Source organism: Austrofundulus limnaeus, unplaced genomic scaffold (assembly GCF_001266775.1).
Source record: "Austrofundulus limnaeus strain Quisiro unplaced genomic scaffold, Austrofundulus_limnaeus-1.0 Scaffold10, whole genome shotgun sequence".
In the NCBI taxonomy this organism is placed as follows: Eukaryota; Metazoa; Chordata; class Actinopteri; order Cyprinodontiformes; family Rivulidae; genus Austrofundulus; species Austrofundulus limnaeus.
In genome coordinates this window covers 34156-49151 of record NW_013952412.1, presented here as the reverse complement: position 1 = coordinate 49151, position 14996 = coordinate 34156, and the positions used below count along the sequence as shown (strand labels likewise).

At 36.4% G+C, this 14996-nt stretch overlaps 2 protein-coding genes across 5 annotated transcripts in view; both read right to left on the bottom strand.

Annotated features, from left to right (window-relative positions):
* Window positions 1–3976, bottom strand: part of rer1 (retention in endoplasmic reticulum sorting receptor 1) — a gene marked incomplete in the record, with an annotated part of 6711 nt that extends 2735 nt beyond the window's left edge. The window contains 6 exon segments of the mRNA XM_014001653.1: window positions 227–362; window positions 1770–1848; window positions 2024–2120; window positions 2236–2340; window positions 2486–2567; window positions 3894–3976. Coding sequence (XP_013857107.1) covers window positions 227–362; window positions 1770–1848; window positions 2024–2120; window positions 2236–2340; window positions 2486–2566 — 498 coding nt within the window.
* A 1578-nt stretch (window positions 3977–5554) lies between these two features.
* Window positions 5555–14996, bottom strand: part of tp73 (tumor protein p73) — a 27714-nt gene continuing 18272 nt past the window's right edge. For all 4 annotated transcript variants that reach the window (XM_014001649.1, XM_014001648.1, XM_014001651.1 and 1 more), the window contains 10 exons: window positions 11886–12072; window positions 11628–11743; window positions 10701–10810; window positions 10198–10340; window positions 9941–10029; window positions 9612–9739; window positions 8577–8737; window positions 8314–8443; window positions 7112–7205; window positions 5555–6860 (listed from right to left, as the gene is read on the bottom strand). In XM_014001649.1, the coding sequence (XP_013857103.1) occupies window positions 6459–6860; window positions 7112–7205; window positions 8314–8443; window positions 8577–8737; window positions 9612–9739; window positions 9941–10029; window positions 10198–10340; window positions 10701–10810; window positions 11628–11743; window positions 11886–12072 (1560 nt within the window). In that variant the 3' untranslated portion in view covers window positions 5555–6458. The remainder of the gene's footprint in view (window positions 6861–7111; window positions 7206–8313; window positions 8444–8576; window positions 8738–9611; window positions 9740–9940; window positions 10030–10197; window positions 10341–10700; window positions 10811–11627; window positions 11744–11885; window positions 12073–14996) is intronic.

The window sequence follows — 14996 nt, the reverse complement described above, 5'->3', positions numbered from 1 at the left end:
AAACTAAACAACCTACAGTAGTTTTACAGTCTTTATTTTACAGTTAAAATATATGTTTATCAAATAAAGTCTAATGTTACAAATAATCAGGGATCCCTTTAAAATTTGAAGTGCACTAAAATTGTCAAAAAGAAAGAAAGACTCCTCTAAAATATTCAGGTAATCAACTGAGAAATTATTACAGCATTGCACGGTTACTGTAGAGTCAGTGTGTACAGTGTCTTACCTTAATCTGCCTCTTCATGGTGATGCAAAAGAGCATGATGAAGTACATTACAAGGATTGGCCAGAACACCGGCACGTTGAAGGCATCAAAAAATGTGCAAACCATGGCGATGACGATGCCTTTTGTCGCTGAGTGCCTGGCAGGAAAAACAACGTCACTTATCTTAAAATGATACAACCAGATTTGTAACACTCATGAAGCAGAAATCAAACATGCTCCATACCAGCATAAACATTATTTAACAGCAAAAATAGCTAACATACAGCTAGTTGTTTAGAATTATCTTAAAAACATTTACCAGAACAAGAAGGTTCAGGTGTGGCTCACATTAAGGCCACAGGGTAATCAGAAATAGAAATACACTTTAACTAGTTAGAACTGCAAATGCAGTCCAACAAACCAAATGACTTCAGTGAGCTCACTACTGTGAATCACAAGTGTTTTAAAAAGAGAACGCTGACAAATCTAATACTCAGAATGTTGTTAGTGTAGTGTTGAGTCAAAACTCAATTTTAAGTCAGCAACAACTACATTTCAAATGGTAAAATTCAAAAAGTTGAAATCAGTTTCAAATGTGCAACGCGGAAGACTAGTGTGTTTARTCAGTAACACAATAGGTTGATACAAATTTAATAACCAATGCATAAAAACAAAAATAATTCTTGTACCAACTTTGCTCAAAATTGTTGCTGTAATTTCAATGCAAACACTGTTACAATCAATTTCACTGGTAGCTGGTATCATGTCATCTTGATATGACAAGTTTTTATTTCTGTTTGCTACAATGTAAAAGGCACAAATATTTTGTTCAATCTCTCAGATTACAACAGACATTGCCAGAGGAAAAGAAACAAAGTACACAGAGGAAAGAAGCATGCAAATGAGTAGTCAAACAGAAGAAATGTAAGTTTTTACTGCTGCCTATTCCACCAAATCCACTTGCATTGTGACAGAATTCAATGTTAWACAAGTGTACTAAAATGTGCTCAGTTTTAATGCAGGACGCCTTAATGTTAGAAGAAAGAAAAAAAATCTACATTGTTTAAAACCTTGCTTGCTTATTTAATGCCTGTTATGTGACTACCAGAAAGCTACTTTCTCTTTCTTCCTGTTTTAGTAAACAACAGAAACAAGTTTGCATAACATCGACAGACCGGACAGTGACTAAATTAAAAATACTCAAATGCAGAACTGCAATCTTTTAGACAAGGTGTTGCACTTTTAYAAAACTGATAAAAATTATAAACTATTTTTAAAATCTACCAATTGTTTTTCTTCTATAAACTATTTTTTAAATTTGTCTTTTAGACATGCTGTRAGAGCTAAGAGGTAAAGATATTGCTGAGATGATCATATAAAACTCTTTGCAATTTGTGATGTTAAATCAATGTTTTAACTTTACTTGGTTTCAGCTAAAAGGCTACATCTTCAACCAAATGAGTTCTGACTGACTTCGTCTTTGGTCACACAAGTAATTCTAAAGAAAATAATTTGCACTCCGTTTGTGGATGATCGTGACAAACAGTCAAACCCAAACCCCTACCAGAATTTGAATTCAGGCAACCTCCTGATGAAAGGGCGGAACTCCTCGTTCTGCTTGGTGGGAAGGGATGGGCCCTCATCTACAGGAGAGGTAGGTTACAGAATGACAGAGTGATCTCTTCAGTCTTTTAAACAACAAAACTGATATGAAAACAGCAAATATTGAAAATCCTAAATATGTATCAAAAGAGAAACCTGACTGTTAGGTCAACACCACAGAYGAATAATAATTAAAAGGGAAGTCTGTCAACTTGCCTTCATCAAGTAGTGAGGGATCCACTTTTGGCGATAGAAATGCAATGAACAGGTTCAGATGGTAGATTCCCAAAGCATATGTTACTATATACCACCCCTGAAAAGCAGCACAACAAAATGCCCACATTTTKCTTTGTGATTAATATGCGGAAAAGAAACAAACGTCAACTTAGGCTGAAAAGTCAAACAAGAAAAAAAAAAAACACAATCACCTGTAGTATGTAGACTCTGATCATGTAGACAAGCGTGAGTAGTAGAGTGAGAGCCCATCGCACCGCAGAGAACGGCGTTGACTTGTCAAGCCATGACTGATAGACCTGTTATAAAACAGAAAAGTAACCATGACATCAGAAATGATTTTATTGAAAACACAAGGATTGCAACACTGTTTAAGTGCTGTACATGACAAACAAATATCAAAAATCATAATGACTTGTTTCATCKGAGAGATAATCACATCACCTGTCCAATCCTGGTGAAAAAGGCAGCAACTACAGATGGTTTCCCATGGATTGACTCCCCAACGCTGTCCCCTTCTGACATCCTGCCAGAAAAAAAATACATTTTAAACAATGTTGGCAAAAATATGCTACATGCATATTTTGAAGAAATTGGACTTTTTAGAATGTAACCCACATATATAAAACATTTCTTGTGAAAACAATGAACAAAACTTACCATGTAATACAAATTAAGTGATAAAAGTGATTAAATTAACCGAGTACTAGTAGTGAGTTACTTACTTAATTTGATCCAGTCATTCAGAACCTACTATAAGCAGACTTTGGGTTCAGTCTGTTATGTACTTTCTGAATGATGATATGAGACCAGATAATCTGCTATCATGAATAACTAGTGCTTTGTTTATGACTGATAATAGATCAATTATATCAGTGTAGAAAGACAACTGTAAGAGAAATGATTTATCTTAAAAAATGTTATGACAAATAATAATAATAATAAAATCAGTTGTTGCTTACGTTTCATCACAGGCTCATATTTGGAGACGTATAACAGACAAATTTCTCTGACAACGTTAATGATTTTAACCATAGTAGCGGCTAAAGTTTAAATTATGTTTTGTATACTATGCGCGACATCTAGTCACAAAGACTAAAGACTTATTTCGTTATAAACATTTGAGTAAAAAGAAAATAAATTAAAGACAGAAGAAGACTGCTCCTGGTTGTGGCTAGCTAACATTCTTTGTATTACTTACTTAGCCTGCAAGCTTAGGTTGTTGCTACACTGCTGGCTGCTCGCATATTAAAAAAAATAGGAACACTGGGAAATCATACGGAGGACTTAAGAAACACAATAGTTTAACTACTATCAACGTTTAACCTGGGACATATTTTGAATGATTGGCATTAGCTTGAAAATTAGCCACAGAAACGGCTAACTAGCCGTGTAAACSTATGTTCCCCTTTGCCCCAAATTTCCGCTTATGGGTTATGTAGTTCTTCTATATCCACTGTAACCTGCTTATTGGGCTTCAAACGAAGCTATGTACCTACATTTCCCACAATTCCCAAGTAGAAAGAACTAAACCATGACCAACAAAATTGTAGTTTAATATAGTCTCTGGTTCAGCTGTACGCGTTCATTATCAGGGCCTATTGAAACTACAAATGCCAGCAACGACTGCGAAAAATGGACAACTCACTTCCTGTGATACGTTACTACGCTATCAGCGGTACGGCAGCTAGCCTGTTAGCACGTTTAGAAAGACAAATATGTAGTGACTACGATTGAAATCAAAGAATAACGTATTCATTTTTACACTTGAGCCACAAACTGTATTTCTATCCGTCTCGCTCTAATGTGGTAGTAATTAAATCTTAAATCAACAATGACAATTGCTTCTTACCTGATGCGGATTCTGTGTCACTGCCCGGCTCTACCTAGCTAGCTGCACTAGCTACTTGTCGTGAACACGTCAGTATTTCCGCGAGGAGCAACTCTTTCAAAAGGCGGCTTAATCGAACCCCGAGTACTGCGCAGCATCATCGATCTGCTGCACTAAGTACACRTTTTGATACAAAAAATACAACGTTTTAGTTCATTTAAATATGACCTGATAAGAAACTTAGATCATAAGTCACAACTGTTTGAACAAGGAAAACATTATTGATGACAAAAAGATTTTATTCATGATTTAAGGGAAACACTATATTAACAACCTCAAGGATTAACAACACTTCCTACACACATCCTTTATCTCTTTACAAAACAGATGATACAAAAAATTTACACAGTATGGCTATATTAAAACACGTTTATTTACAGCATGAAAATGCATGTCCCAATACTGATCACTCTGATTTAGTTTACCTTTGAAGCATTAAAGTGCTTGCTCTCTAAACAGTTATTGGTAGCCTGAGTGGGTTATAGCCTATTTATAGTCTTATTTATTTATTGTAATGGGGAAAACATGTTGAAACTGCTTTATATCAGATGGTTTTTTTCCCCATAACATGCCGAAATAAGTTTGTATTCAAGAAATAAAACTGGAATGATGTCATTAAATTTCTCTAAACAAGTACCACAAAGATAAAACATACAGATAAATTACTGTGCAAAAAATCATTCAAACAAACAAAATCTTAAACTCCAATGATAAACCGGTGTGCCTATTTATTACTGAGAACGTTCATGAAAAATGGTAAATCTTTAGGCATRACCTACAACCTCATTCACAGCTGATTTAGTTGAAGCTATAAAAGAAAATAATAGTTTAAAATGCTTGTTTTGCACCATGAAGGGTGTAGTGGTGAAGCTGAAAACATCGCATATGTGAAGCTGTCCCTTTTAAGTATGAAAAAAATTAACAGAAAATAAATTAATAGGAAGTGTTGGGCTTAAAATACTACAACATCATCAAACTTGCACAATTTTAGAAATCACTATAATTCAAAATCACTTATCTACTGTTAAATATATATAAAGAAAAACTTGGCAAACAGAAGAAAGTGTGGACTTTTGAAACTGACTGGTTATAACAAACGACTTAAAATACAATTCAAAGTTGGTTGTAGCAAAGTCATTGTTACACATAAAACATAGGTTTGTAAGTATAGATGTTTTTTTTAGTTTGAGTGATTTATAGTTCAGAATGAAATTACTAACAAACAAAAAAACAGTCCTTAAGTTACACAATGGTGTCCAAAGTCGGTCCTCRAGGGCCGGTGTCCTGCATGTTTTAGTTGCTGCCCTGGTTCAACACAGCTGAACCTAAGGAGTGTTTAATTAATGYGCCTCTGCAGACCTTGATGACGAACTGAGAAGGTAAATCATCTGTTTGAATCAGCTGTGTTGAAGCAGGGACAAATCTAAAACTTAGTTGCAGGAGACCGGCCCTTGAGAACCGGAGTTGGACATGCCTGAGTTAACAGGTATGAATAAACTGAAAAGTAGTGAAAAAATAACAACAAAAAACGAGAATAATAAGAAAATCAGCCAGTATTCAAAACAGTAAAAATTAAAAACGTAATTAGAAGTTTCATAAAAATAACTGCTACTGAAGACCACTTTACATCACAAAGAATCTTTACTCTTCGGAAGCAAATACAAAGAAATTATAGATGACCTGAAACTTTTGCACGGTATTGCAGCTCTAATCAACACATGAGGACCTTGCCCTGCAAGGGCTTCAAATTTTCAGGAAATGTTTCTGGACAAACATAACTGTTAATGTTAAATTATCATTGACTTCTTAAGAAAATCCTTGCTTTTACATTTTAATACTGTTCATTTTTTTTGTGTTACTGTACAAAAAAGAATACCATACTTTCTAAAACTTATAAAAAGTAGAAGTAATACCAAATTCCTGACGTACTAATAATGCTGAAGCACATAAAACTAAGTTTAACCATACAATGATAAAAACATGCCGAACTTTATCAGTAAAAACATTTGGTTCAAACAGGAGTTTTGCATTAAGGACACAACCTAAATACTCATTTTCAAACACATCTAGTCCAAAACATTTACAAGATACAATATATACATTTGTACAAGTACAGAAAAATGGATAAATAAATAAGTTAACTGAGAACATGTTTTTTTTATCCAAAAATTAAACCCAAACTAGGCATTTGTATACATTATGAATATTATCATGAAAATATTACTACTGTTTCATACTAGTTCACAGAGTTTCCTGTCAACATTTTTCTGCACTTATCAGTTTTTCCGTAAGTTTTGTTCAAATGGCATAAATTATTATCAGAGATGTTTCTGCCTAATTGTTTCCAGGTGTAATTTACAACAGTCAAAGGAAAAACAAAGTATTTCAAAGTGGAAGCCGATTCTCTGGAAAAATCACTGAGCTGATCATAAAAACATGATCAACAATCACCATGAAAGATTTTAGAAACTAGTGCTATGATGCTGACATTTAAAAAAAAAGGCGGTCAGATGAATGTTTTTGCTCTCAGTGAACATCGCTCTCCATGAACTCCTCCTTGATGGAATGCTTGCTATGCGACACTTTGCAATCAGGCATGTCGAAACCAAAGTCAGCCCACTCGTCGGCAGCCGCTGCCATCCCAGAGGTCCCGACAACACCAGGCCTGTTGGGGATGGTGATGGTGTGGCGGACACGGAAGTGCACGGCCTCCATGACCCGCTGACGCTGCAGTTCCCCGCCCGCGGCCCCGATGGCCGCCATGGCGGAGGCGGCCATGTTGCCRCCGGAGCGGAGCAGCTGCTGGCCGTGATACTCGTGGTGGTGAGAGGAGTTGGGAAGCTGGAGGGGGGCGCCTTGTTTCATGTCCTGCAGACCTCGCCAGATGGCAATACGGGTCTGCTCCGGTATCTTCAGGGCACCTAAATCCTGGTAAAAGCACAGAGTTAGAGATGTGAGGACGATGAAAAGTCAAACAAACTGAACAGTTTCAGTGTAGGAGCTCCTTCTTGTGTTTGAAGACACTCTTCTATGTGGTCAAAGACTTTAGATGTTACATTTAATAAGCTTTATGCATTGAAAAAACAACAYTTGTCTGATTTTAGATTGTTTTATGTGAGGCTTAAATGTGAGAATACATTTCGGGTGTATGATTGTAAATGCATCGCCAAAGGGGTTACCTCCATGGAGAGAGTTTGGAGATGGTAGACAGACTGGAGGCCTTGWGAGGCGAAGTACTCAATGAAGTTCTGACAGCCCAGACTGGTGAGAAAACTGTATGGGGAGAAAAGCAGGGCTGCTTAGACCAGAGCTAGAGCTGAAAAGATGACTAAAAAATGAACATCACACTCTTACACTCTCCCAGTTAACATTTAATTTCCTTTTCAGCTGAATAAATTCAAATGTGATCTCATTACTCGATTCAATACAGACCTAAAACTGTACATTCTTTAATGTAAAATGTAACTGTACAACTTTATTTAGAAAAGCAATTTTTCTATAAAATCATGCCATATTTAGGACATAATTTTATTATCAAATGCTATCTTAAAACTAAAACCCAAGTGGGAAACTGTACATCCTCGTAGATGCAGTGGAAGCAAACATGCATTTATATTAATGATTCATAGGGACACTCTTGCTTTGGTTAAGAACCTTTATTATAAACACATGAAATGTGAAAGTCTTGGTAACATACAAAGCAAAAAGAGTGTAACTGTACAATTACCAGAACAGTCTAGAAAAGAAAAAAGAAAAAGGAAACTGCTGTATAAAAAAATGCCATGTTTATGTTAGCCACTTGAGTGACTGCGTTAACACATTATCTTAAAAAATATATATACATAAAAAAATAAAACAGCTTTAAATTAAATATGACGTAGACATTTTTTATTTTGAAAAAAAAAATGCTGTAGTGCATTGCAAAAAAAGCGGCTGTATACAAAATGAAAGCTCTTTCAGACATAGTGAAGGTCAACACCTCCAGTATAACCAGCATGAAACATCATTCTGATGGTTCATTTAGACATTTTCTGAGCAACTAAAAGTTCAATCAGATGTTGCTCTTTGTTTTTGGCCAAAAGTGTCGTATTCTTTAACACTTTAAGGTGGACCTTCACTATGGCAAYAGCTCAGTTTGCAAAGAGATTTTTAAGTAATTGCAAGCCCTTTGAAAGCAGCCATAATCTCATCAAACTGTCTGTAAAACACAGCATCACTTCAACAGACTCAGTGGCAAAAAAGAGAACCTGATTATGGCCAAACAAAGCACCTGTTTTGGTACCAACCAGTTATTARCTTTAAAACTCAACAAGAGCGTCAGATTGTCGGCTGGTCTTTTTACAGTCGGTTAAAGAGGGAGTGTCACTGCAGGGTGAAGTACCTGACAAGGCTGGGGTCAGGGTTATAAGGTGGCGAGCTGCAGTGGGAAGCAGACACTAAATTCTGACTGCTGTGGCCACTGTTCATGTCACCGTTACCCTGCATGTGGTTGCTGTTGAGCATGTTTGAACCTGCAAGAAAGAAACGATCAAATGWTGAGCATGGAAATAGAGCTGAAACGCACTGGATCATGAGAAATGGGAATGTGAGCTTGATGACTGGATTTATGCACCACACGTTACCCACACTGTGGTAAACACTCACCCATATGAGCGAGGGAGGGGTTGGCGTTGGGATGTTGCTGGGGCTGCTGCCCCACCATCTGGTTGACTGGCTGGGGCTTGCCGAGGCTGCTGTGTGAGTGCGGATGCATCTTGTTCATGTTGGACAGGGGGGAATAGGAGGAAGGAGATGATATATGACTCCTATTGGGAAGAGTAGAAAAAGATAYGGCGTGTTATTTTTAAAACAGCTCCAACTCCATCATTTCCCATAAGATATTATTGGTCTAAAACATGAAAGGCAGTGGGGAATATGCATATTTTCAGTAGTGATGTTTGAAACCAGTGATCTCCTTTCCAATTCTGATACWGGGTAAAATTCAGGCTGGTATTGGCGATACTAATCCAATACCAAATACTTTGTGCAAATACACCTAATGTGCCTGGTGCATTTTAAACAACTGCGTCATAAAGAATACAAAAAATCAGAGTAATTTATTTATTCATTTTAAACTCAGAAATATATTGATGTAGTGTCCTCAATTACAAGCCGAGCAAATACAGCTAAGGACACAATTAGACAAAATATGTGAAAACCGTGTTAAAATAAGAAGCAAAAACTGATAAAACTATTAAATAAAGAATTGTTTAATTATCAAGAATAACTGTAAAAAGGAAAATGTGCTTCTTAATTTGCTACATGAAAAAAATTAACATGAAAATGCTGAACATGTGACGTCTACAGACTGGATGCTGCCACGCTTGTGCATTCCACAGGCGGAAGAAAAAACAGTCCCCACCAACATCGTATGATTTGAACAAGATTTCAATATTTCATGTACTTTCCACTGCGTTCTTGTTAATTAAATACAYTATCTGAAATGATTGAAATGTCAAAGTATGAATATTTTGATTTTGGTATTGATTCTAGAGCAAAACATCCTGATATTGGTGGTATCGATATTTAAGTRTCGATCTGCACATCCCTAATTTTCAGGGAATGTTAAGAATTAAGCTACAACTTATCTACATTTTATAAAAGACTGAGCATTTGTGTGTCTTTCATAGTTTTACTCACGGTCTCTGCAGAAGCTGTTGCTGTGTTTGTTGTCTGTAAGAGTCCACCAGAGGCTGAGGCACCAGTTCCACCAACTCCAAGCTGTCTTTAATCTTCATCAGCAGCTCAAAGTTTTCCCGACCACGGACCTGCACACAAACACAACGCACACAGTAAGTAAAACCAGACAGGTTAGGATTTCTCCTAATATTTTGAAAGACATCAATGAGTTCATTACAGGATGATAATCCATGTCCCATCGTAAAAAACACAAATAGAAAAATACAAAATACATTTACAGTAAAAATAACAAATCATTCATGATGTGTTACTTGAAAAAAAATTCTTACAGGAATATAATAAATCTCTTCTTCTCCATGCCGTCTCTTCCTTATGTTAATATTCGGAGTGGGAATACTTGGTGGACTCTGTTTGAAGTCTGCAGACATTAGAAACAAAATAATTATGAGGCCGATTTCAAACACACACACATCCCACTTCTTCTTTATTTTTTTAACCATCAAAACAAAGCAGATAAAATGTAACACTGTCTCTAATCATATAAATGTGGCATGTGTTTGGTGTCGAAGAGTCTCTTTCAACTCACTGCGCTTGTTGGCACTGCCGTTTTTGGACACGCATTCGTTCAGAGCCTGCTGTTCCCTGAAATGATCCTCGTCAGCTTTGCGGTCTCGACCAGGACACGCACATATCCGACCCTCAAATGACCGTCTGCCCAACACTTGGCCACTGCGGAGACAAATCAGGACATACACATATCATCCATGATGTGGTAACAAAACACCACAAAATATGTACTTAGATACTCATAGAACACAAAATAAATTGGAAGAAACTAACTTCTTTACTTTTGCATATAAAACGCCACCGCAGTGATTTTAGTTGAACTGAACTGAATTGCAGTTATAGATAGTCATAAAATCAGTTGTTTGTTAACAAATATTTTACATTGAATGTGTTTGATCATTGCTATAGGCAATGTGCTTTTTCATAAATATTGCAAGGTAAGTAAAATCCAAATGTAAAAGAGGTGAGACATGTTACTGAATGAAAAGGGGCGACATGTTTAAACTGATCGTACTGACTCACTCTCTGGTTTCCAGAGTAATGATGATGAGGATGGGTCTCCTGTTCATGCCTCCCACACAGCTGCTGTTGCACATAAAATTGTAAAGGATGGTGGTGAACTCAGTTCCAACCTGAAACACAAARCAACAAGATCAAGACAAAGGGTCTGAACGCACCTCTATAGGTCCTTGCACTATAATCTCATATTGGATGCATTTATTTAATTCAGATTAAAATTGACAAACACATTTCAAACAATCTATGTCACCATCCTGAATGTTGTTTGCTGCTTTGAGATATGTTTTTTTTACACAATTAGAAAAAAAGTCTGGATTGCTTAAATKTTGCAGTTGCTTCCAGAACACCGGTTCACCACCAGAGAGTGCTGTTGCAGTGCACTTTGATGTGGAAGAAAACAATTGTGCCTTTTATTGCCCTCTTCAGGTGCAACCACATGATCGTTCTGCATGATACGGCCTGCCCCGCATCTTTATTTTTAGATGTACTTTCTTTGAGGCAAATTTACTGAAACTTACTCGGAAAGATAGTTGGAATATACTTGACTTGTAAGACGAGCGTTGTTACCTCCTCTCTAATTTCCAGACATTTCAACAAAAGATGTCCAAGTGGTAAAACATTTATATCTTCCAGTGATAAAAAAGTTTTGTCACAGTAGCTTATTCTGTATTTCTGTTTACATTAACCCAATAGTTTTTTATTTTTTAATTTTTTTTACAGAATCAGCCTGAGTTTAGGGATATTTCAAATAGGCTACATAAAACAGCCATGCGAGTGGCTACATATTGGTACAAACGGTGCAGACATGGTAAATGATGGACTGTATTATGCATTTCTACTAGTTTAATATGGCTCATGTTCTAGATGTTTTGACTTCCTCAGATTAAACATTGCATTATGCAAGTCTCAGTTTTCTGAGAAACTACCAACCTGTGGAGCCTCATAGGGCACAATGACACTCTGCCTGCCAGTGACAGGATCGTCCACATACTGATTCAGGTTGTTCCCCTCGACTCTGATCAGGTGACTGGCTGGAGCTGTTTGACCTGAGGACAGAATGACAGGAAAATGGTGAGCTTTAAGTCTRTACAGTACACCACCAATCTTTGCTTTAAATTTTTTTATTAAAAGTACATGGCAGTGAGTGAGAATTGAATTTATTATTTTCTATTTATTTATTGAATATACCATCATTAAAGTCCCGCCCAAGCTCATGATTGGGGCACCGTTTGACCACCTCTGTGACGTGCTCTGCCTTTTTGTAAACCGGCATGGCTCTGATGATGCTGCCATGAGGCGGAGAGGAGGACAGCTTGATCTGGATCGGGCAGGTTTTGGCAATCTGACAGTAAAGCTTCTTCAGCAAAGGAGAATACTAAGGAAACAAAAAGATCACAGAGAATGTGATTTTAGGTTATCTGAACATATACGCTTTAAAATTTGTAAGTAAAAACAAAAACGGTCAGAAGTGAAAGAAAAAGCAGACACATGGAACCTGATAGTACTGCATTTCTCTTTCTCTTTAAATGAAAACTTTCTATTTGTATTTTATAGCTTCTTAACTTCTGAACTTAAACTGTGCAGCTAGCTAAAATAAAACACATTTTTCCAACAAAACATTTTGAGTAATCCATGACTTCATCACCACCCGGCTGGATTACTGTTATGCACCTTATCTGGGTCCTCCGTTGTATGACTGCAGCAAGGTTTTTAACTTGCACACATAAATTTGAGCATCTCTAATATTTTAACTTCTCTCCACTGGCTGCTTGTGCCTTTTAAGATCCATTTTTGTTTTTATATATTTAAGAGGACTTGTTCCACCATACCATTTTCAGTTGCTGCATCTTTATAATCTCTTTTGCTCAGCTGCTCCCAAGGGTCCCTAAAGCCACATTCAAACTCAGGGGGAATATTTTGCTGCAGCAGCTCCTAAAGAGCTGCCTTTCCGACTCCACACTTCCTGTCTTTAAAACTTGTGTTAAAACTCACCTTTTTTTTCTTAGGCTTTTGACAGTAAGGGGATAGGTTGTCCATTTTCACCTTGTTTTATTTTTTGTAAAAAAATTTCTTGATTTTATTTTTTTTATTGTTTAATTAGATTTTAACCATTTTACTGTTTTTATTATCTCACCTGGGTTTTTGATTGAATTTGTATTGCATGAGCTGTGTTTCATTGTTGACTCTGTACAACACGTTGGTCTGCTGTGGTGCATAAAATGCTTTATAAATAAAGCTGGATTGGATTGGAAAGTTGGTTTTAACAGTTTACGTAAAAAAAAAAAAAAAAACTTTTTTGGGATGTTTAAATGGTCGAGCACCAGGATGGTGAAAAGCTTACCGTTAAAGTGAAGAAAATCTTGTGAGAAACGTTTTTCACAATCAGTTGACATCCTTTTCCCCTTGAACACCTTTACTGATTTTGCATACAAAGAACTATGTTTTAATGAACTTTATGGAAAACTGAAGATCTGGGTAATGGTGTAATGGTAAAAAAGAAAAAAAAATTTGGGTGAGTGTATGAACTCTAGACAACAGTACGTTTAAATAAAAAAAAATAAAAAATTTAATTAATTAATTAAATCTATCCTGCAACTTTATCCTTATGATCCTGAAAGCAGCAAATTTCAAATCTTATAACAGTGTATRACAAATAATTTAACACAATTAGATGAAACGAAGAAGTTCTGAACAGGAATCTGCACGTCRGTTTTTAGTAACATTTGGGTTCAGTGGAAAAATGCTGAGCTGTGCTAAAGCCAAATCTTCAGCGATTTCTCAGTTTACAAGCAGAAGCACATGCACATGCATGCACATGAGTGTTAATGCGTGGAAGTGCCAGAAACAGACGCATCAAAAGACATCACATGGMATGAAATGGCCTTACATGCCCCAGCACAATCTATGACCTTCCAGGAAAAAGCCTGCTCTGTCCTGTGTGGACATGCTCTGATTTGTCCAACATTGGTGCAACAGCGAACCCTAGCAGAAATAAAATTTTTGCAATACAATACAATGTTCAATACAATTCAGTGTATTGAGCATAGTGTGTGATGGAATTTGGCCATTTTACCTTTTCATAGATTAGAAGAAAAAGAAAGCATGCAAATCCCAGGACCCTAAGATAAGGTACTACAGAAGAGATTATACTTTATTTTCCTCTTGGGGAAATTAGAATTGAAATGAAAGTGCTGAACTTCACAATGAATTCAACAAAGACCACACCAGTTCCAGTTAAAGGACATTTTAAACTTGTCCTATTTAATGCTTCCTTTTTATTTTGAAGGATCTTTTGGCAAATCCTGTATTGCAAGGATTACTATAATACAAAATAATACATTTATTTTGAGTAAAGTTTCAGATCTTAGAAAAACAATCAAAACTTCTTTTTAAATACCTACAGAGGAAATAAATAAGCATCATAACACTGAAAACCAAACCTTACTGCACTTCAAATTTAAGTTTGGAACCCTGTGAATTAGCCTGAAAACATTAGGCTGAGATAAACATTATTTAAGTAACTAAGTTTTATGTCTTCCAAATAATTGCTCACTTGTCTTACACAGTTTTAAATCTGTTGTTTTTTCTTCCTACTGATGCGCTAGAAATGAATTTGCTGCTGGCTCAATAATCGCTGGGAAAGAGTCAGTTCTTAAACCACAGCACTTCCAACAAAGCTCTTCTGAGCTTCACCCCCCCTCCCACACACACACACACACACACACACAACACACAGACTCAGAGCTGATTCCCAAACTCTACACACATGCCCTCAGCCATAAGAGCGATGGAAATACCTCTGCACGACTTTACCTGTTAACTTTTCCTAACAAGTCCAGACAGCTCATCCATATCATGAATAAATGATTATCTGACAGCAGCCAGACAAACATCTTATTTACTGAGCCGGGGACTTTTCATGTTGCAGCAATCACACAATGAGAACTAATCTATTGAAACACTTCATTTTTTTCAAGGATTAGAGGAAATATAGTTTGAACATATTTTTTGTTCTTAATTGTAATTATTTGAACTATAATCTGAGTTAATATTTAGAGCCATCATGGAGAAAAACTACTCTGCTTTTCTCAATAACACACGGTACAGTATATGAATATTCTTCCCTTAGATTCACTGGCCTATTAGTAAAAGTAGAACTTGTTAAGAAAACACTTTTTTTTCATTTTAAAGTATTGAAGATTTTCTAATCCATTCACCTATTGTGCAGACTGAGCACGCGCACACACACACACACACACACACACACACACACACACACACACACACACACACACACAC